Raw genomic sequence first — 23023 nt, forward strand, 5'->3', positions numbered from 1 at the left:
GAACCATAGAGAAGTTGGAATACAGTAGGTTTAACACCAATATAAATAAATAATGATTTCATTATAGTACCTTAAAGTGGTAGTTTGCTTTATTACACTAACGGATCTCACAAAGTTTTTGTTAAGTTTTTGTGGATGAAGTGTTCAAAGAACGAGGAGTTACCGATGTGAGAAGAATAAAGAGAGGAAAGAGTTCGAGCTTGGGTATGCCCAAGGCACCCCAAGTAAATATTTCAAAGGATACTCAAGCATCTAAGCTTGGGGATGCCCCGGAAGGCATCCCCTCTTTCTTTAACAAATATCGATATACCTCGGTTTTTCTTTTGTTCACATGATTTGTGTCCTTTGTGTTTTCATTTTTCTTTAAGAACTATGCTAGTACGAGATAACCCTTCATTGATTTATAGAATACTTCATGTGCTTCACTTAAATCTTTTAAGTATGATCTTATAGAATTGCTCTTTGTGCTTCACTTAAATCTTTTGAGTATGGTTTTATAGAACGCTTCATGTGCTTCACTTATATATTTTGAGCTTGGATATTGATTAGTCTATATTAATTGTAGAATGCTCCATGATCCTCACTTATATCTTTTGGAGTATGAATGATACTATCATCTAAAGTGGGTTTGGAAGAGTGTCAACTTTAGGAATTAGTGATCCCACTATTTTGGAGGGTGTTAAACTTAGTGTGATATTTATGAAAGTGGATTTGAAAGAGTGTCAACTTTAGTTAGTAATGATTCCACTATTTCGGAAGAGGTTCCAATTGATTATGAGAACAAAGTTGCTATCTATGATGATTAATGTGATGACATGTATGCTATAAAGAATAATGTTAACCATGAAACTTGTCATCATGATTTTAATTTTCAATTGGATTATGCCTCGCATGACGGTTATTTTGTTGAGTTTGCTCCCGCTATTCCGAATGAGAAGAATTTTTGCTTATGTGGAGAGTAGTAAAATTTCTAGGCTTGTAGATCATGAAAATAATGCTTTATGTGATGATTGCATTGTTAAACTCATTCATGATGCTATTGAAAATTATTATGAGGGAGGAATGTATGCTTGTAGGAGTTGCAATAATATCAAGTTTCCTCTCTATGTGCTTAAAGTTTCGAAGTTATACTTGTTTTTCCTTCCTATGCTAGTTGATTCTTGTTCCCTTAAATTGTGTGCTCACAAAATCCCTAGGCATAGGAAGTGGGTTAGGTTTAAATTTTCTAGTCATATTCTTCATGATGCTCTCTTTATGTTTCATTTCTTATCTTTTATGTGAACATCATTGAAATCATCATGCCTAGCTAAAAGGCATTAAAGAAAAGCGCTTGTTGGGAGACAACACAATATTTACCCTTACTGTTTTTGTGTGTTTACATGATTAATATAATGTAGTAATCATGTTTTATAGTTTTTGTTTCAATAAAGTGCCAAGTAAAACCTTTGGGAAGACTTGGGTGAAAGCTAATGTTATCTTGCTGTAAAAAACAGAAACTTTGCGCTCACGAGATTAGCTGTCATTTTTTTACAGAAGAGCGCTTTTGAGTTGATTATTTTTGCAGAAGATTAATAGATAAATTCCTCACGTCCACCAATTTATTTCGTAATTTTTGGAGTAGCAGAATTATGGTTGTTGTTCAGATCATTAGAGACTGTTCTGTTTCTTACAGATTCTGTTTTCAATACATAGTTTGCTTGTTTTCTAGTTTCTATGGCTTATATTTCTAAATATAAATTGTAGAAATGATATGGTATAGTAGGCATTGTGTGAGAAAAATTATCAATCTTGTTTTTGACAGTACCGAAGTGAATGATTTACTCTTTATCATACTAACCCATCTCACGAAGTTCCGTTAAGTTTTGTGTGATTGAAGTTTTCAAGTTTTGAGTGAGATATCGATATGAGGAGAATAAGGAGTGGAAAGACTCTAAGCTTGGCCACGCTGATACGTCTCCAACGTATCTATAATTTTTTATTGTTCCATGCTATTATATTAACCCTTTTGGATGTTTATGGGCTTTATTATACACATTTGTATCATTTTTGGGACTAACCTACTAACCGGAGGCCCAGCCCATATTATTGATTTTTTGCCTATTTCAGTATTTCGAAGAAAAGGAATATCAAACGGAGTCCAAACGGAATGAAACCTTCGGGAGTGTGATTTTTGGAACGAACGCGATCCAGAGGACTTGGAGTGCAAGTCAAGAAGCAGCCGAGGCTCCCACGAGATAGGAGGGCACCCCCCCTCCTGTAGGGCGCGCCCCTGTCTCGTGGGCCCCTCGGGCGGCCACCAATGTACTTCTTCCTCCTATATATACCTACGTACCCCAAAAACATCCAGGAGCAAGACGAAACACAATTTCCACCACCGCAACCTTCTGTATCCGCGAGATCCCATCTTGGAGCCTTCGCCGGCACTCTGCCGGAGGGGGAATCAACCATGGAGGGCCTCTACATCAACATCCTTGCCCCTTCGATGAGTTGTGAGTACTTTACCACAGACCTATGGGTCCATAGTTGTTAGCTAGATGTCTTCTTCTCTCTTTTTGGATCTCAATACAATGTTCTCCCCCTCTCTTGTGGAGATCTATTCGATGTAATCTCTTTTTGCGGTGTGTTTGTCGAGATCCGATGAACTGTGGGTTTATGATTCAAGTTTATCTATGAATAATAGTTGAATCTTCTCTGAATTCTTTTATGTATGATTGAGTTATCTTTGCAAGTATCTTCAAATTATCAGTTTGGTTTGGCCTACTAGATTGATCTTTCTTGCCATGGGAGAAGTGCTTAGCTTTGGGTTCAATCTTGCGGTGTCCTTACCCAGTGACAGAAAAGGTTGCAAGGCACGTATTGTATTGTTGCCATCGAGGATAACAAAATGGGGTTTATATCATATTGCTTGAGTTTATCCCTCTACATCATGTCATCTTGCTTAATGCGTTACTCTGTTCTCATGAACTTAATACTCTAGATGCAGGCAGGAGCCAGTCGATGTGTGGAGTAATAGTAGTAGATGCAGGCAGGAGTTGGTCTACTTGTTATGGACGTGATGCCTATATACATGATCATGCCTAGATAATCTCATACTTATTCGCTTTTCTATCAATTGCTCGACAATAATTTGTTCACCCACCGTAATACTTATGCTATCTTGAGAGAAGCCTCTAGTGAAACCTATGGCCCTTGGGTCTATCTCTTATCATATTTGCTTCCAATCTACTTTTATTTGCATCTTTACTTTTTGCATGTATATTATAAAATACCAAAAATATATTTATCTTATCATACTATCTCTATTAGATCTCACTTTTGCAAGTGGCCGTGAAGGGATTGACAACCCCTTTATTGCGTTGGTTGCGAGTTCTTTGTTTGTTTGTGTAGGTTCGTGGGACTTGTTGAGGAGCCTCCTACTGGATTGATACCTTGGTTCTTAAAAACTAAGGGAAATACTTACGCTACTATTGCTGCATCACCCTCTCCTCTTCGAGTAAAACCAACGCAAGCTCAAGAAGTAGCAAGAAGGATTTTTGGCGCCGTTGCCGGGGAGGTCTTCGCTCAAGTCAAGACATACCAAGTACCCATCACAAAATCATCTCCCTCGCATTTACATTATTTGCCATTTGCCTCTCGTTTTCGTCTCCCCCACTTCACCTTTGCCGTTTTATTCGCCCTCTCTTTCCCAATCTCCTCCTCTCTTTTTCGCTTGCCTTTTTCTGTTTGCTTGAGTGTTGGATTACTTGTTGCCATGGCGCAACATAATACCAAATTGTGTGATTTCTTGAATACCAATAATAATAATTTCCTTAGTACTCCGATTGCTCCTCTTAATGATGTTGAGTCTTGTGAAATCAATGCTGCTTTGCTAAATCTTGTTATGAAAGATCAATTCTCCGGCCTTCCTAGTGAAGATGCCGCTACTCATCTAAACAACTTTGTTGATTTGTGTGATATGCAAAAGAAGAAAGATACAGATAACAATATTGTCAAATTGAAGTTATTTCCGTTTTCACTTAGAGATCGTGCTAAAGTTTGGTTTTCGTCTTTGCGTAAAAATAGTATTGATTCGTGGAACAAGTGTAAAGATGCTTTTATCTCTAAATATTTTCCTCCCGCTAAGATTATCACTCTTAGGAACGATATTATGAATTTTAAACAACTTGATCATGAGAATGTTGCCCAATCTTGGGAAAGAATGAAATTGATGCTTCGCAATTGCCCTACTCATGGTTTGAATTTATGGATGATCATACAAATTTTTTATGTCGGTTTGAACTTTGCTTCTAGAAATCTCTTAGATTCTGCCGCGGGAGGCACGTTTATGGAAATCACGTTGGGAGATTCTACAAAACTTCTTGATAATATTATGGCTAATTATTCTCAATGGCACATCAAAAGATCTTCTAGTAAAAAAGTGCATGCTATAGAAGAAATCAATGTTTTGAGTGGAAAGATGGATGAACTTATGAAATTGTTTGCTATTAAAAACACTCCTCTTGATCCCAATGATATGCCTTTGTCTTCCTTGATTGAGAATAATAATGAATCTATGGATGTGAATTTTGTTGGTAGGAATAGTTTTGGAAACAATGCTTATAGAGGAAACTTTAATGCTAGACCGTTCCCTAGTAATTCCTCTAATAATTATGGAAATTCTGTTCCCTAGTAATTCCTCTAATAATTATGGAAATTCCTACAATAATTCTTATGGTAATTTCAATAAGATGCCCTCTTATTTTGAGAATAGTGTGAAAGATTTTATGATTTCTCAAAAGAATTTTAATGCTTTGCTTGAAGAAAAATTGCTCAAAGTTGATGATTTGGCAAGGAACATTGATAGACTTTCGCTTGATGTTGATTCTCTTAAACTTAGATCTTCTCCTCCTAAGCATGATATCAATGAGTCTCTCAAAGTAATGAAAATTTCCATTGATGAGTGTAAGGAAAGAACCTCTAGATTGCGTGCTAAAAAAGATAGCTTTATAAAAGCGTGTTCTTCTAGTTTCCATGAAAATAATGATGAGGATCTTAAAGTTATTGATGCGTCTCCTATTAGATCTATGTTTTGCAATATGAATTTTGATGATTATGGGACTGATGATGAATCAACTTTTCCTAGAAGGCGTCCCAAGAATTCGGAGTTTTTAGATCTTGATGCTAAATATGGTAAAAGTGAGATTGGAGAAGTCATAACTTTAAATAGCATTGAGGCCACTATCTCGGATTTTAAGGAATTTGATTATGATAATTGTTCTTTAAAAGGTTGTATTTCCTTGTTGCAATCCGTTGTTAATTCTCCTCATGCTTATAGTCAAAACAATGCTTTTACCAAACACATTGTTGATGCCTTGATGCAATCTTATGATGAAAAACTTAATTTGGAAGTTTCTATACCTAGAAAACCTAATGATGAGTGGGAACCTACTATAAAGATTAGAATTAAATATCATGAGTGTTTTGCTTTGTGTGATTTGGGTGCTAGTGTTTCCACGATTCCGAAAATTTTATGTCATATTCTAGGCTTCCATGATCTTGATGATTGCTCGTTAAATTTGCACCTTGTGGATTCCACCATTAAAAAGCCAATGGGAAGGATCAATGATGTTCTTATTGTTGCAAATAGAAATTAGGTGCCCGTTGATTTTATCGTTCTTGATATAGATTGCAATCTTTCTTGCCCTATTATTCTTGGTAGACCTTTCCTTAGAACGATTGGCGCGATTATTGATATGAAGGAAGGGAATATTAGATTCCAATTTCCATTAAAGAAAGGCATGGAGCACTTTCCAAGAAAGAAAGTCAAATTACCTTATGAATCTATCATGCGGGCTACTTATGAATCAAGTGCCAAAGATGGCACTTGTTAGATCTATCTTCACTTTTATGCCTAGCTAGGGGTGTTAAACGATAGCGCTAGTTGGGAGGCAACCCAATTTTCTTTGAGTTTTTTGTTTTTGTTCCTGTTTAGTAATAAATTTTGTTTCTAATTTATGTTTAGATGTGTTTTCATGTTTTATTTAGTGTTTGTGCCAAGTAGAACCTATAGGATAAACTACGATGATAGTTGATTTGATTCTGCTGAAAAACAGAAACTTGCGCTCACGAGAAAAGATTCAATAAATCACAGAAACGAGATTTTGCATTGATTCCTTTTTCTTCTGATCAATAAAAAAATTGTACAGTGCTTACTATTTTTGTAGGATTTTTAGAGTTCCAAAAGTTTGCGTTAGTTACAGATTGCTACAGACTGTTCTGTTTTTGACATATTCTGTTTTTCGTGTGTTGTTTGCTTATTTTGATGCATCTATGGCTAGTAAAATAGTTTATAAACCATAGAGAAGTTGGAATACAGTAGGTTTAACACCAAAATAAATAAATAATGAGTTCATTACATTACCTTATGGGGTGGTTTTATTTTCTTTCACTAACGGAGCTTATAAGATTTCCTGTTGAGTTTTGTGTTGTGAAGTTTTCAAGTTTTGGGTAAAGCTTTTATGGACTATGGAATAAGGAGTGGCAAGAGCCTAAGCTTGGGGATGCCCAAGGTACCCCAAGATATTCAAGGATAGCCAAAAGCCTAAGCTTGGGGATGCCCCGGGAAGGCATCCCCTCTTTCGTCTTCGTTCATTGGTAACTTTACTTGGAGCTATATTTTTATTTGACACATGATATGTGTTTTGCTTGGAGCGTCGTGTATTATATTAGTCTTTTATTTTTAGTTTACCACAATAATCCTTGTTGTACACACATTTTTGGAGAAGCCTATTTGATTAGAATTTGCTAGAATACTCTATGTGCTTCACTTATATCTTTTGAGCTTGATAGTTTTTGCTCTAGTGCTTCACTTATATCTTTTAGAGCACGGTGGTGGATTAATTTTGAAGAAATTGATAGTCTCTCATGCTTCACTTATATCATTTTGAGAGTCTTTTAGAACAGCATGGTATTTTCTTTGGTTATAATTTGGTCCTAGAATGGTGAGCATCCAAGTTGGGTATAATAAAAACTATCATAGGAAGTGAATTGGATGCTATGATCAATTTGATACTTGATAATTGTTTTGAGATATGGAGCTAGTAATATTAAAGTCATGCTAGTTGGGTGATTATGAATTCAAAGAATGCTTGTGTTGAAGTTAGCGAATCCCGTAGCATGCACGTATGGTTAAAGTTATGTAACAAATTTGAAACATGAAGTGTACCTGGCTTGTGCATCCTTATGAGTGGCGGTCGGGGACGAGCGATGGTATTTTCCTACCAATCTATCACCCTAGGAGCATGCGCGTAGTGCTTGATTTTTGATGACTTCTAAATTTTTGCAATAAGTATATGAGTTCTTTTGACTAATGTTGAGTCCATGGATTATACGCACTTTTACCTTTTCACCATTGCTAGCCTCTTCGGTACCGTGCATTGCCCTTTCTCACCTTGAGAGTTGGTGTAAACTTCGCCGGTGCATCCAAACCCCGTGATACGATACGCTCTATCACACATAAACCTCCTTATATCTTCCTCAAAACAGCCACCATACCTACCTATTATGGCATTTCCATAGCCATTCCGAGATATATTTTCATGCAACTTTCCACCGTTCTGTTCATCATCATCATGACATACTTTACTTTTGTCATATTGCCATTGCATGATCATGTAGTTGACATCGTATTTGTGGCAAAGCCTCCATGCATTATTTTTCATACATGTCACTCTTGATTCATTGCACCATCCTGGTACACCACCGGAGGCATTCATATAGAGTCATATCTTGTTCTAGTTTCGAGTTGTAATTCATATGTTGTAATCAATAGAAGTGTGATGATCATCATTATTAGAGCATTGCCCAAAGAAAAAAAAGAAAAAAAAGAAGAAAGGCCAAAAAAAGGAAAAGGCCCAAAAGAAAAAGAAAGAAAGAAAAAGAAAGAGAAAAAGAAGAAAATAAAAAGAAAATAAATAAAAAGGGCAATGTTACTATATCTTTTTCCACACTTGTGCTTCAAAGTAGCACTTTGTTCTTTATGTAGTGAGTCTCATATATTGTGCTTCAAAGTAGCACCATGTTTTTCATATAGTGAGTCTCATAAGTTGTCTTTTTCATACTAGTGGGAATTTTTCATTATAGAACTTGGCTTGTATATTCCTACGATGGGCTTCCTCAAATGCCCTAGGTCTTCATGAGCAAGCGAGTTGGATGCACACCCACTAGTTTTCTTTCGTTGAGAATTCATTTATAGCTCTAGTGCATCCGTTGTATGGCAATCCCTACTCCTCATGTTGACATCAATTGATGGGCATCTCCATAGCCCGTTGATTATCCTCGTCAATGTGAGACTTTCTCCTTTTTGTCTTCTCCACACAATCCCCATCATTATATTCTATTCCACCCATAGTGCTATATCCATGGCTCACGCTCATGTATTGCGTGAAGGTTGAAAAAGTTTGAGATTATTTAAGTATGAAACAATTGCTTGGCTTGTCATCGGGGGTATAGAAGTTGGGAACATCTTTGTGTGACGAAAATGAAGCATAGCCTAACTATATGATTTTGTAGGGATGAACTTTCTTTTGCCATGTTATTTTGAGAAGACATGATTACTTTGATTAGTATGCTTGAAGTGTTACTATTTATTTTATCAATATGAACTTTTATTTTGAATCATTTGGATCTGAACATTCATGCCACATTAAATAAAATTACATTGAGAATTATGGTAGGTAGCATTCCACATCAAAAATTCTTTTTTTATCATTTACCTACTCGAGGACGAGCAGGAATTAAGCTTGGGGATGCTTGATACGTCTCCAATGTATCTATAATTTTTTATTGTTCCAGGCTATTATATTACCCCTTTTGGATGTTTATGGGCTTTATTCTACACATTTATATCATTTTTGGGACTAACCTACTAACCGGAGGCCCAACCCGTATTGCTGTTTTTTGCCTATTTCAGTATTTTGAAGAAAAGGAATATCAAACGGAGTCCAAACGGAATGAAACCTTCAGGAGCGTGATTTTTGGAACGAACGTGATCAAGAGGACTTGAAGTGCAAGTCAAGAAGCAGCCAAGGCTCCCACGAGATAGGAGCCCCCCCCCCCCTTATGGCGCGTCCCCTGTCTCGTGGGCCCCTCGGGCGGCCACCGACGTACTTCTTCCTCCTATATATACCTACGTACCCCGAAAACACCCAGGAGCAAGACGAAACACAATTTCCACCACCATAACCATCTGTATCCGTGAGATCCCATCTTGGAGCCTTTGCCGGCACTCTACCGGAGGGGGAATCGACCATGGAGTGCCTCTACATCAACATCCTTGCCCCTCCGATGAGTTGTGAGTAGTTTTCCACAGACCTACAGGTCCATAGTTATTAGCTAGATGGCTTCTTCTCTCTTTTTGGATCTCAATACAATGTTCTCCCCCTCTCTTGTGGAGATCTATTCGATGTAATCTCTTTTCGCGGTGTGTTTGTCAAGATCCGATGAACTGTGGGTTCATGATCAAGTTTATCTATGAATAATATTTGAATCTTCTTTGAATTCTTTTATGTATGATTGAGTTATCTTTGCAAGTCTCTTCGAATTATCAGTTTGGTTTGGCCTACTAGATTGATCTTTCTTGCCATGGGAGAAGTGCTTAGCTTTGGGTTCAACCTTGTGGTGTCCTTACCCGGTGACAGAAAGGGTTGCAAGGCACATATTGTATTGTTGCTGAGGGAGTCCTGGATTAGGGGGTGTCCGGATGGCCGGACTATGATCTTCGGCCGGACTCCTGGACTATGAAGATACAAGATTGAAGACTCTGTCCCGTGTCCGGATGGGACTTTCCTTGGCGTGGAAGGCAAGCTTGGCGATACGATATGAAGATCTCCTCCCATTGTAACCGACTCTGTGTAACCCTAGCCCTCTCCGGTGTCTATATAAATCAGAGAGTTTTAGTCCGTAGGACGAACAACAATCATACCATAGGCTAGATTCTAGGGTTTAGCCACTCCGATCTCGTGATAGATCTACTCTTGTACTACCCATATCATCAATATTAATCAAGCAGGAGTAGGGTTTTACCTCCATCGAGAGGGCCCGAACCTGGGTAAAAACATCGTGTCCCTTGTCTCCTGTTACCATCCGCCTAGACGCACAGTTCGGGACCCCCTACCCGAGATCCGCCGGTTTTGACACCGACATTGGTGCTTTCATTGAGAGTTCCTCTGTGTCGTCGCCTTTTAGGCCCGATGGCTTCTTCGCTCATCAATCGTGATGCTGTCCGGGATGAGACTTTTCTCCCCGGATAGATCTTCGTATTCGGTGGCTTCGCACTGCAGGCTGATTCGTTCGGCCATCTGGAGCAGATCGAGAGCTACGCCCCTGGACATCAGGTCAGGTTTGGAAGCTTGAACTACACGGCCGACATCTGCGGGGACTTGATCTTCGATGGATTCGAGCCACAACCGGGCTTGCTGCACTGTCATGATAGGCACGATTTAGTTCTGTCATCGGACAATGCCCAGAGCGTCACTCCGGTGTCCGCTCCGACCATTAACTCGGAGCCCACTACACCAGTCGGGGACGGACAGTTAGACGCCACCCCGGAAACTGCAATCTCTACGGCGATAGAGCCGGATACCAGCTTAGTCCCTCGCAAGGCCCGTGACTCCAAGGTGCCGGACTCTGATCCGGACTCCGTAAATCCCGCACCTCTTCCGATTAAGCCCGATTGGGCTCCGGTCATGGAGTTCACCGCCGCGGATGTCTTTCAGCACTCACCTTTCGGCAACATCCTGAATTCGTTAAAGTCCCTCTCTTTGTCAGGAAAGCCCTGGCCGGACTACCGCCAACACGGTTGGGATACGGACGACAAAGAAATTCGCAGCCCACCCACCACCCACTTCGTAGCCACTATCGACGATTTAACCGACATGCTCGACTTTGACTCCGAAGACATCGACGACATGGACGCCGATGAAGGAGACGATCAAGAACCAGTACCTATAGGGAACTGGAAAGCCACCTCGTCATATGACATATACATGGTGGACACCCCTAAAGCGGGGGATGGCGAGGAGAGAACGGAGGATGACCCCTCCAAGAAGCAACCCAAGCGCCGACGTCAGTGGCGCCGCTCTAAGTCCCGCCAAAGCAAAAACAGCGATTCCGGCACCAGAGATAACAATACGCCGGACAGTGCCGAAGACAACCCCCTCCAGCAGGATTCAGTACAGGAGGACGAAGGAGCCAGCCCTCATGAGAGAGCGGCCGACAAAGAGGATGAGGGCGACAATTACATGCCTCCCTCCGAAGACGAGGCAAGCCTTGACGACGACGAATTCGTCGTGCCAGAGGATCCCGTCGAACAAGAGCGTTTCAAACGCAGACTTGTAGCCACGGCAAGCAGCCTCAAGAAGAAACAACAATAGCTTAGAGCTGACCAAGACTTGCTAGCCGACAGATGGACCGAAGTCCTGGCGGCCGAAGAGTATAAACTAGAACGCCCATCCAAGAGCTACCCGAAGCGCAGGCTGCTACCCCAACTTGAGGAGGAAGCAACTAAACCTACATCACCAGCATACGATGCGCCCGATCGGCCACCCCGTGGCCGCGATAGAGAGGCCTTCAGGCCCTCAACCCAGGCCGCCCCCCGACACCGCTCAAAACATACTAGAGTACGGGGAGACGCAACAGACCTGTGAGATATCTTGGAGAATAAGGCAAGGCAAACAAGATCGATCTACGGATCGCATGGGTGCCCCGCTTCACGTGACGCAAGCCGTCACGCCGGACATAATAAGTATGGCCCGGCCGAATACAACAGACCAAGCTCGTCCGAGCTGCGTCGCGATATAGCCCAGTACAGGGGCGCCGCACACCCACTATGCTTCACAGACGAAGTAATGGATCATCAAATCCCCGAGGGCTTCAAGCCCGTAAACATTGAATCATACGATGGCACAACAGATCCTGCGGTATGGATCAAGGATTATCTCCTTCACATCCACATGGCCCGTGGTGATGATCTACACGCCATCAAATACCTCCCGCTCAAGCTTAAAGGACCAGCTCGACATTGGCTTAATAGCCTGCCAGCAGAGTCAATTAGTTGTTGGGAGGACCTGGAATCCGCATTCCTTGACAACTTTCAGGGCACGTATGTGCGACCACCAGATGCCGATGACCTAAGCCACATAATCCAACAGCCAGAGGAATCGGCCAGACAATTCTGGACACGGTTCCTGACCAAGAAAAACCAAATAGTCGATTGTCCGGACGCCGAGGCCCTCGCAGCCTTCAGGCACAACATCCGAGACGAGTGGCTTGACCGGCACCTAGGACAGGAAAAGCCGAAGCCTATGGCAGCCCTCACAACACTCATGACGCGCTTCTGCGCGGGAGAAGACAGCTGGCTAGCTCGTAGCAATAACATAAGCAAGAGCCCCGGCAATCCGGATACCAAGGATAACAACGGCAGGTCACGCCACAACAAGCATAAGCACCGCATTAACGGTGACAATACTGAAGATACACCAGTCAATGCCGGATTCAAAGGCTTTAAACCGGGTCAGCGGAAGAAGCCATTCAAACAAAACCCTCAGGGCCCATCCAGCTTAGACCGGATACTTGATCGCTCGTGCCAGATACACGGCACCCCCGAACAGCCAGCCAATCACACCAACAGGGATTGTTGGGTGTTCAAGCAGGCAGGCAAGATAAGCACCGAGACCAGAGACAAGGGGCTACATAGCGATGACGAGGAGGGGCCCCGGCCGCCGAACAAAAAAGGACAGAAGGGATTTCCCCCGCAAGTTCGGACGGTGAATATGATATACGCAACCCACATCCCCAAAAGGGAGCGGAAGCGTGCTCTCAAGGACGTCTATGCGCTGGAGCCAGTCACCCCAAAGTTCAACCCATGGTCCTCCTGCCCCGATCACTTTCGATCGACGGGACCATCCCACCAGCATCCGTCACGGTGGATTCGCCGCACTGGTCCTAGACCCAATTATTGACGGATTTCACCTTACCAGAGTCCTAATGGACGGCGGCAGTAGCCTGAACCTGCTTTGCCAGGACACAGTGAGAAAAATGGGCATCGATCCTTTGAGGATCAAACCCACAAAGACAACCTTCAAAGGTGTCATACCAGGGGTCGAAGCCAACTGTACAGGCTCGGTCACACTCAAGGTGGTCTTTGGATCACCGGATAACTTCCAGAGCGAGGAGTTAATCTTCGACATAGTCCCATTCCGCAGCGGCTATCACGCCCTGCTCGGACGAACCGCATTTCCAAAATTCAATGCGGTGCCGCACTATGCATATCTCAAGCTCAAGATGCCAGGACCTCGCAAAGTCATCATGGTAAATGGAAACACAGAACACTCTCTCCAAACGTAGGAGCACACGGCAGCCCTGACGGTGGAAGTACAGAGTAGCCTCTCAAGGCCGTTCTCCAATCCAGGCGCCAAACGTCCAGACAATGTCAAGCGAGCCCGAAGTAACCTACAACAAATCCGGCTAGCACGCTCCAAGCAAGCATAGCAGTGCCACCCCGACCCTAGCCCCCGCCAAACGGCAATGCTGGTACCACGCGTAAATAATTACGCCTTAGAGATACCATGGGCATAAGGGAAGGGGCACAACAACGGCACACCCAGAATGCGGCTTAACCGCACTAGGGGGCTCCCTATTTCGCCGTTTTCCTTTCTCACACACTTTCAGGACCCAACTATTCGGAAGGCCTGTCCGGCAATACTATCGTCGAACCAACGATGCAGTACCCAGGGAGGACGCAAGCTATGTCAAAAGTCAAGGTGGTCTCTATAACGAGTTTAATACCTGTTTCTCTTACAATACTGCAGCTTGCCCGTGAAGGGGAATATGTCAAATACTCCCATCTCTTGCTCACCGCACTTTTTGTATCGTTCTGCTTTCGCAGCAGCCTTTTTTTAATAAACAATACATAGCTCTTATCTATTATTATACTTATCTATTTTTATATGCATACATGTTCAGTCATGACACTATGCAACTGTACACTTTGGTACGGATAATACACCAGGGGCTTACAACACCCCATAACATGGTGTGAGAAGACCGAACACTCTAACAAGTGCGGCACCCTGAACTTATAGCACTATATGCATCGGCTCCGAATCATGTCTTTGGTCAATAGTTGGGTTTGCCCGGCTCCCATGTTTTGGTACCTTACGTTCCGCATTGTTGGCTAAGGTAGCGCTGGGAGAACTACTGCGATTGTGCCCCAGTTGAGCTGGGTTAACACCTCAGTAGAGAAAGCTAAAACTGACTGTCATGATAGTGCGAGAGACCGGTCGCTGTTCGCGAGGTTTTTTCGAGTCCTTAAAGACTTATGCCACTTCAAGCGAGGAACCGGACTTATCCGGCCTAGGCGTGGATAGCGCCCCGAACTCGGTCTTCCGAATACTAGGGGCTTCACCGAAATTTAAAATTATAGAATTCTATGGCTAAGTGAGAGTGATAAAGCATTATAAGTCCGATGGCCTGGTTCGCTGTGCTGAACGCCTCCCTAGATGGACCCAAGAATGGGAACAAGAGCGCTCAGGTTTATCCCGAATACCCCAGCACTCGTGGCATGGGGGTCGAAGCCGACGACTTGCATCTCTCAGATTTGATAAACGGCCGCACAGAAGGTAATATTTTAAATTAACAAGCGTTGCTTAACGCATATGAACAAAGCTTCAGCGTACAGGACAACAAACGCGAGTTTACTCAAAAATTACATCTTTGGAGCACTCATCCGCTATGCGGCGGGCACCCTTCAGAACGCCATTGTAATACATCTCGGGCGTACGATACTCCTTGACCGGCGGTGGCGCGTCTGCCAACAGCTTCTCCGCGTCTAGCTTGCCCCAGTGCACCTTAGCACGGGCAAGGGCCCGACGGGCACCTTCAATACAAATGGAGCGCTTGACGACCTCAATCCACGGACACACGTCCACCAGCCGCTGCACCAGACCGAAGTAGCTCCCAGGCATGGCTTCTCCAGGCCACAACCAAGCTATGAGGCCCTTCATGGCCTGTTCGGCCACCTTGTGGAGCTCAACTAGCTGCTTCAGTTGGTCGCTCAGGGGCACCGGATGTCTGGCCTCAGCATACTGAGACCAGAACACTTTTTCCGTCGAGCTCCCCTCTTCGGCTCGGTAGGATGCGGCGGCATCAGACACACTACGGGGCAAATCAGCGAACGCTCCTGGAGAGCTCCGGATTCGGGTAAGTAGCAGATAATTAACTTTTATATTTTTGCTTTGCATAAAGAATGGCTTACCCGCCGCTATCTTCTTCACCGCCTCGATCTCCTAAAGGGTCTTCTGGGCTTCGGCCTTAGCGGTCTTGGCACTCTCAAGAGCCAAGGCAAGCTCGGACTCTCGAGTCTTCGAGTCACACTCCAAACTCACGTGTTTTTCCACGAGAGCCTGGAGCTCTTGCCGCACCTCCGCCACCCGCGCCTCCTACTTCTCTCGCTCGGTGCGCTCCAAGGCCGCACTCTTTTCGGCCTTCAAAACTGCATCTTTCAGGGTCGCCACCTCGGTCGCGGCTCCTGCAACATTAATGTTGGTCCTGTTATTATTATGCAACCAAGTATTTCTATATATATTTATAGGAGGTGCTACTTACCCTCTTTATCCTCGAGCTGCTTCTTGGCACGGCCGAGCTCGCTCTCGGACCGCTCGAGGCTTTCCTTCAAGGCATTGACCTCCGCAGTCAGCGCAGCAGAGGTCAGTAGCGCAGCCTGCATTCCCATATTGACATATTTCTATTAGACTCCTGCGTATATCTTTTAAGATACTCAGTTCGGCTTTTCTTTCCGAACACCGAACTAAGCATCAGGGGCTACTGTCTATGCGGTAACATTTTTTATATATGTTTTTGAACACATACCTCAAAGCCCGTTAACAGGCTTGTGCAGGCCTCCGTCAGCCCGCTCTTGGCGGACTGAACCTTCTGGATCACCGCACTCATAACAGTGTGGTGTTCTTCGTCGATAGAGGCGCCGTTGAGCGCCTCCAGCAAATTGTCCGGCGCCTCCGGGTGGACGGAAGTCGCCGGCGTCGCGGACTTGCCCTTCTTGGGAAGGCGCCGTTTGTCGGGCTCTGGAACCACTGATGGTTCCGGAGCAGTGTCCGGCCCAGGGCCGGACTTAGATCCCTCCGGGGTTTTACCCCCTTTGGGTTGGGAGTCCGGAAGGTCGCCTTGTGGCGCTTCCAGGACCCCCTCCTCCTGGTTTTGTCCCCTACGGGACTCCACCTCCGCGCCGTCTGTAGGGAGAGGGGAGGAGGCCGTCGGAAGTGAAGCGCTGTTCACATCCGACGAATTCAGAGATCCGCTCGACGAATCGCCAAGCTGAGCTCTGGGCGGATTGTATGATTAGCTTCGGTGTTAGAAGCTATCAAATAATAAAGGTGTGCAATAAGTCATTCGGGTAGCCGGACTCTTACGATTTTGCCAGGGGCTTGACCCTGGAAGGCCAGTCCTCCTCGCCGTCTTCGGCGTCGGGGGCGTAGTCCGGCAGAAGGGGCTTCCCCTTCTTGGACCCTCCGGCTTCCCCAGTTGGGGCGGCCTTTCTCTTCCTTCCTCCCCCCGCTGGAGGGGGAGAGGCATCTTCTTCTTCCTCCTCCTCATCTTCGGAGGCAGAGGGCGCGTTGGAGCCGTCGGGCAAATCCGACGACACCGGGCGCCAGGAACTCTTTTGGGTCCCCGTGGCCTTCTCCTTGGCCTTCTTCCCCGGCACCACATGGGGTGCCGGAACCAGTAGCTTCGCTAAGTCTGCGTCTACTGGGCCTTCGGGCAAAGGGTCCGGACAGTCAAACTGTCCGGATGTCCTCTTCCAATCCTGTCAAAGGAACGGGAGTTTAGATCCCACATAAGGTCACACTATGAAATGCGGATATCCCGTAAGGGACTAAAGGTAAGCTTACTTCGGAGGCTTGACGTTTGGCGCAGAACCCGCGATCCTCGGTGACAGGAGGGGAGACCTCGGAGCTTTTGAAAAGCACCTTCCAGGCGTCCTCGTGCTTCGTTTCGAAGAGCCGGGATACAGTCTGGTGCTGGGCCGGGTCGAACTCCCACAAATTGAAGTCCCGTCGTTGACACGGGAGGATCCGGCGGAAGAGCATGACCTGGACCATGTTGACAAGTTTGACCTTCTTGGCCACCAGGTCTCGGACACAGGTTTGGAGTCCGGTCACCTCTTCCGGATTGCCCCATGACAGGCCCGTCTCTTTCCAAGATGTGAGCCGGGTGGGGATGCCGGATCGAAATTCAGGGGTCGCTGCCCATTTAGGGTCACGCGGCTCGGTAATATAAAACCACCCAGATTGCCACCCTTTGATGGTTTCCACGAAGGCACCCTCGAGCCAGGTGACGTTGGCTATCTTGCCCACCATGGCACCTCCGCATTCCGCCTGTCGGCCTTGCACGACCTTCGGCTTGACGCTGAAGATCTTCAGCCATAGGCCAAAGTGGGGCTGGATGCGGAAGAAGGCCTCACACACGATGATAAACGCCAAGATATTGAGGATGAAGTTCGGGGCCAGGTCGTGGAAGTCCAGGCCGTAGTAGAACATGAGCCCCCGGACAAACGGGTGAAGAGGAAAACCCAGTCCGCGGAGGAAATGGGGAAGAAAAACAACCCTCTCATGGGGCCTGGGGGTGGGGATGAGTTACCCCGCATCTGGGAGCCGGTGCGCGATGTTGTTAGACAAGTATCCAGCCTTCCTCAGGTTTTTGATTTGTCCCTCCGTGACGGAGGAGGCCATCCATCTACCTCCCGCTCCTGACATGGTTGGAGAAGGTTGAGGTGGGAAGTGCGGGCTTGGGCGCTGGAGCTCGAGCGTGCAGGGACGGATAAGCAGAGGAGGAAGAGGGCGTGAATGGAAAGGGCGGATTCTTATCCCCTTATATGGGCGGCCAAAACTACGAGCCCCCCACCGGCCTAATAAAACTCGCTTATCCCCCAAGCGTCGCGGTTAATGGCGCGGTTGGGTTACCCACACCCGTATTGATGAGAATCCCGGAATAGGGGGACACGATCTCTGCTTTGACAAGACGTGCCAAGGAAACCGCCTCGCTAAACGCGCTGAGGTGGAACAATAAAACAAATAAAGAGCCTGGCTGTGGCATGATGTCGCGCCACGGAATACGTCAGCAGATCCGATTAATACAAATATTATTCTCTCTACGAAGGAATGTGGAACTTATTTTGCAGAGCCGGACACTACCCTGGTGTTCAACATCTTCTATGAAATATTCGGAGGAGGAACCCGCCTTGCAATGCCGAAGACAACTTGCGCGCCGGACTCGTCGTCATTGAAGCCTGGTTCAGGGGCTACTGAGGGAGTCCTGGATTAGGGGGTGTCCGGATGGCCGGACTATGACCTTCGTCCGGACTCCTGGACTATGAAGATACAAGATTGAAGACTCTGTCCCGTGTCTGGATGGGACTTTCCTTGGCGTGGAAGGCAAGCTTGGCGATACGATATGAAGATCTCCTCCTATTGTAACTGACTCTGTGTAACCCTAGCCCTCTCCGGTGTCTATATAAACCGAAGAGTTTTAGTCCATAGGACGAACAACAATCATACCATAGGCTAGATTCTAGGGTTTAGCCACTCCTATCTCGTGGTAGATCTACTCTTGTACTACCCATATCATCAATATTAATCAAGCAGGAGTAGGGTTTTACCTCCATCGAGAGGGCCCGAACCTGGGTAAAAACATCGTGTCCCTTGTCTCCTGTTACCATCCGCCTAGACGCACAGTTCGGGACCCCCTACCCGAGATCCGCCGGTTTTGACACCGACAGTTGCCATCGAGGATAACAAGATGGGGTTTATATCATATTGCTTGAGTTTATCCCTCTACATCATGTCATCTTGCTTAATGCGTTACTCTGTTCTCATGAACTTAATACTCTAGATGCATGCAGGAGTCGGTCGATGTGTGGAGTAATAGTAGTAGATGCAGGCAGGAGTCGGTCTACTTGTTATGGACGTGATGCCTATATACATGATCATGCCTAGATAATCTCATAATTACGCTTTTCTATCAATTGCTCGACAGTAATTTGTTCACCCACCGTAATACTTATGCTATCTTGAGAGAAGCCTCTAGTGAAACCTATGGCCCCCGGGTCTATCTCTTATCATATTTGCTTCCAATCTAGTTTTATTTGCATCTTTACTTTTTGCATCTATATTATAATACCAAAAATATATTTATCTTATCATACTATCTCTATTAGATCTCACTTTTGCAAGTGGCCGTGAAGGGATTGACAACCCCTTTATTGTGTTGGTTGCGAGTTCTTTGTTTGTTTGTGTAGGTTCGTGGGACTTGTTGAGGAGCCTCCTACTGGATTGATACCTTGGTTCTCAAAAACCGAGGGAAATACTTATGCTACTATTGCTGCATCACCCTCTCCTCTTCGAGGAAAACCAACGCAAGCTCAAGACGTAGTAGACGCCCAAGGTACTCCAAGGTAATATTTAAGGAAGACTCAAGTGTCTAAGCTTGGGGATGCCCCGGAAGGCATCCCCTCTTTCGTCTTCAAAACTATCAGTATACCTTACTCGGAGCTATATTTTTATTCGTCACATGATATGTGTTTTGCTTGGAGAGTATTTTCAATTTCACTTGCTGTTTGAATAAAATCATTAGATCTAAAATCTTGAATAAAAAAAGGGAATCCTCCCATGGCTAGTTAATTATTTTACTACTCAGTGATCTTCACTTATATCTTTTGGAGTAGTTTGTCATTTGCTCATGTGCTTCACGTATATCCTATGAGTAAATGATTGAATGAATTGAATATCATAAATCTGAATTTATATATGTTTCATATGCTTATAACATGGGGAATAGTGACTTCACACACAATAAGTATAGGTAGTAAAATTATTGAAAGTTAGCAAACGCGGAATTAGTCACTTGAACAATTCATGAAAGAATATTGAAGGAAGAGATATTTCACATATAAATATACTATCATGTACATCTTTTGTAGTTGTGAGCACTCATTAAAATATGACATGCTAAAAGGTTGACGTTGGACAAGGAAGACAATGTAATGGGTTATGTTTTCCTATATCTGAAAAGTTATATTGTCTTGGATCATCCAACATGATGATCTTGCCTTTCTCCCTCATGCTAGCCAAATTCTTTGCACTAAGTAGAGATACTACTTGTGCTTCCAAACATCCCTTAAACCAGTTTTGCCATGAGAGTCCACCATACCTATCTATGGATTAAGTAAGATCCTTCAAGTAAGTTGTCATCGGTGCATGCAATAAAAATTGCTCTCTAAATATGTATGACTTATTGGTGTGAAGAAAATAAGCTTTATACGATCTTGTTATGGAAGCAATAAAAGCGACGGACTGCATAATAAAGGTCCATATCACAAGTGGCAATATAAAGTGATGTTCTTCTGCATTAAGATTTTGTGCATCCAACCATAAAAGCGCATGACAACCTCTGCTTTCCTCTGCGAAGGGCTTATCTTTTACTATTATCTTCTACCCTTATACAAGAGTCACAGTGATCAACACCTTTCCTTTTTACATTTTTTTTCCTTTGGCAAGCACTTTGTGTTGGGGTGATCCGGATATATATATATATCCACTTGGATGTAGGCGTTCATAAATTATCATTGTTGACATTACCGTTGAGGTAAAAGATTGGGAGGCGAAGCTATAAGCCCCTATCTTTCTCTGTGTTCGATTAAAACTTTTGACCCATAAATATCACGCGAGTGTTAGCAATTGTGAAAGACTAAATGATAGTTGAGTATGTGGAGTTTGCTAAGTCAAAGCTCTGACATAGACCCTTCATGAAAATAAGATGAATGGCAATTGTTTGATGACTAAGAATGAAGTTTGCTAGTTTTCAAGAAAGTTTATGGTCTATACTTTAACACGTGAATAGCTTGTTACCTAGTCATGAAAAGTTTTATGAGATGAGCCACTGTTATGACATATAATGATGCTAGAAAAGGTGATTGAAATTATCATTGATCAAACTTGTGCACCTGCTAGCATTCACACTTCATAAATTATTTCTTTTATCATTTACGTACTCGAGGACGAGCAGGAATTAAGCTTGGGGATGTTGATACGTCTCCAACGTATCTATAATTTATGAAGTATTCATGCTATTATATTATCCATCTAGGATGTTTTATATGCATTTATATGCTATTTTATATGATTCGTGGGACTAACCTATTAACCTAGAGCCCAGTGCCAGTTTCTGTTTTCTCCTTGTTTTTGAGTTTTACAGAAAGGGAATACCAAATGGAGTCCGATTGACGTGCCAATTTTTGACGAATTTTTATGGACCAAAAGAAGCCCCGGGAGTGCAAGAGTTGGGCCAGAAGAGTCTCGGGCGCCCACGAGGGTGGGGGGCACGCCCCAGGGGGTGGGCGCGCCCCCCTGCCTCGTGGACAGCTCGGAGACCCCCCTGACGTGAAACCTACGCCAAAAAATCCTATAAATACTGAAACCTCCGAAAAATAACCTAAATCGGGAGTTCCACCGCCGCAAGCCACTGTAGCCACGAGAAATCAATCTAGGCCCTCTCTGGCACCCTACCGGAAGGGGCCATCATCATCGGGGGCCATGGGGGAGGATCCCGGAGGGGCCATCATCGCCATGAAGGCCAAGGACCAGAGAGAGAACCTCTCCCCATCTAGGGGGCAGGCCATGGAGGAGGAAGCACAAGGGGGAGAACCTCTCCTCCTCTCTCTCGGTGGTGTCGGAGTGCCATCGGGAGGGGAATAATCGTCACGGTGATCGTCCTCATCAACATCACCATCATCATCACCATCCACATCTCTTTTACGCGGTCCACTCTCCCGCATCCCGCTGTAATCCCTACTTGAACATGGTGCTTTATGCTACATATTATGATCCAATGATGTGTTGCCATCCTATGATGTTTTGAGTAGATATCTTTTGTCTTTGGGTTGATTGATGATCTAGATTGATACGAGTTGTATGGTTTATTTTGGTGTTGTCCTATTGTGCCCTCCGTGTCGCGCAAGCGTGAGGGATTCCCGCTGTAGGGTGTTGCAATACGTTCATGATTCGCTTATAGTGGGTTGCTTGAGTGACAAAAGCATAAACCCGAGTAAGGGGGTTGTGGCGTATGGGATAAAGAGGACTTGATGCTTTAATGATATGGTTAGGTTTTACCTTAATGATCTTTAGTAGTTGCGGATGCTTGCTAGAGTTCCAATCACAAGTGCATATGATCCAAGAAGAGAAAGTATGTTAGCTTACGCCTCTCACTCATATGAAATTGCAATGACGACTACCGGTCTTGTTAACAATTGCCTAGGATAATTTCGCACACCGATCCATCATTATTCCACACTCGCTATATATATTATTTAGTAATATATTCTAACTTTATGATAACAACAACTACTTTTATATTTTAGCTCTCCGATATCATGCAAAGTTATCCTCTTCATACCCACAACGTAGTTTTATTTCACGTATCTAGTTGGAAGCAAACGTCCGGTGTACGTAGAGTCGTATCAGTGGCAGATAGGACTTGAGAGAATATTGATCTTACCTTTAGCTCCTTGTGGGTTTGACACTCCATATGTATCACTTCCACCTTTGGAAATTGCTACGATGATTCCTTGCACTTGGGGATTATCAGCCCTCCGCCCCGTCAAGCCCGAGCCGGAGGAGACACCGCTCGGGCGTCGTGCGCGGAGCGGCGCCCTCGTCATCAACGAGCCCTCCTCTGTGACAGCGCCGACGAGGCGCTCCCTCCGCCTGGTCTGGCCGAAGCCCGAGCCGGGGTTGCTCCCCGTGAAGCCGGAGCACGCCGGCATGGTGGCCCCCAACGACAAGTCCGCCCTCAAATGGGTGAGGGAGGACTACGTCCGCGAGCAGGTGCGCCGCCAGCGTCGGGCGTACCTGGAGACCCAAGCCCGGGCCCGTCGTCGTGCCGAGGAGGGCGGCATTATCGTCATCGACAGCGACGA

At 44.7% G+C, this 23023-nt stretch overlaps 1 protein-coding gene across 1 annotated transcript in view; it reads right to left on the minus strand.

Moving 5' to 3' along the window:
- Positions 1 to 22870, minus strand: part of LOC119360645 — a 63101-nt gene extending 40231 nt beyond the window's left edge. The window contains exon 1 of the mRNA XM_037626192.1: positions 22729 to 22870. Within this exon, the coding sequence (XP_037482089.1) occupies positions 22729 to 22870 (142 nt within the window). The remainder of the gene's footprint in view (positions 1 to 22728) is intronic.
- Positions 22871 to 23023: the final 153 nt, after the last annotated feature.

The sequence above is a fragment of the Triticum dicoccoides genome, chromosome 2B (genome assembly GCF_002162155.2).
Source record: "Triticum dicoccoides isolate Atlit2015 ecotype Zavitan chromosome 2B, WEW_v2.0, whole genome shotgun sequence".
Taxonomy (NCBI): Eukaryota; Viridiplantae; Streptophyta; class Magnoliopsida; order Poales; family Poaceae; genus Triticum; species Triticum dicoccoides.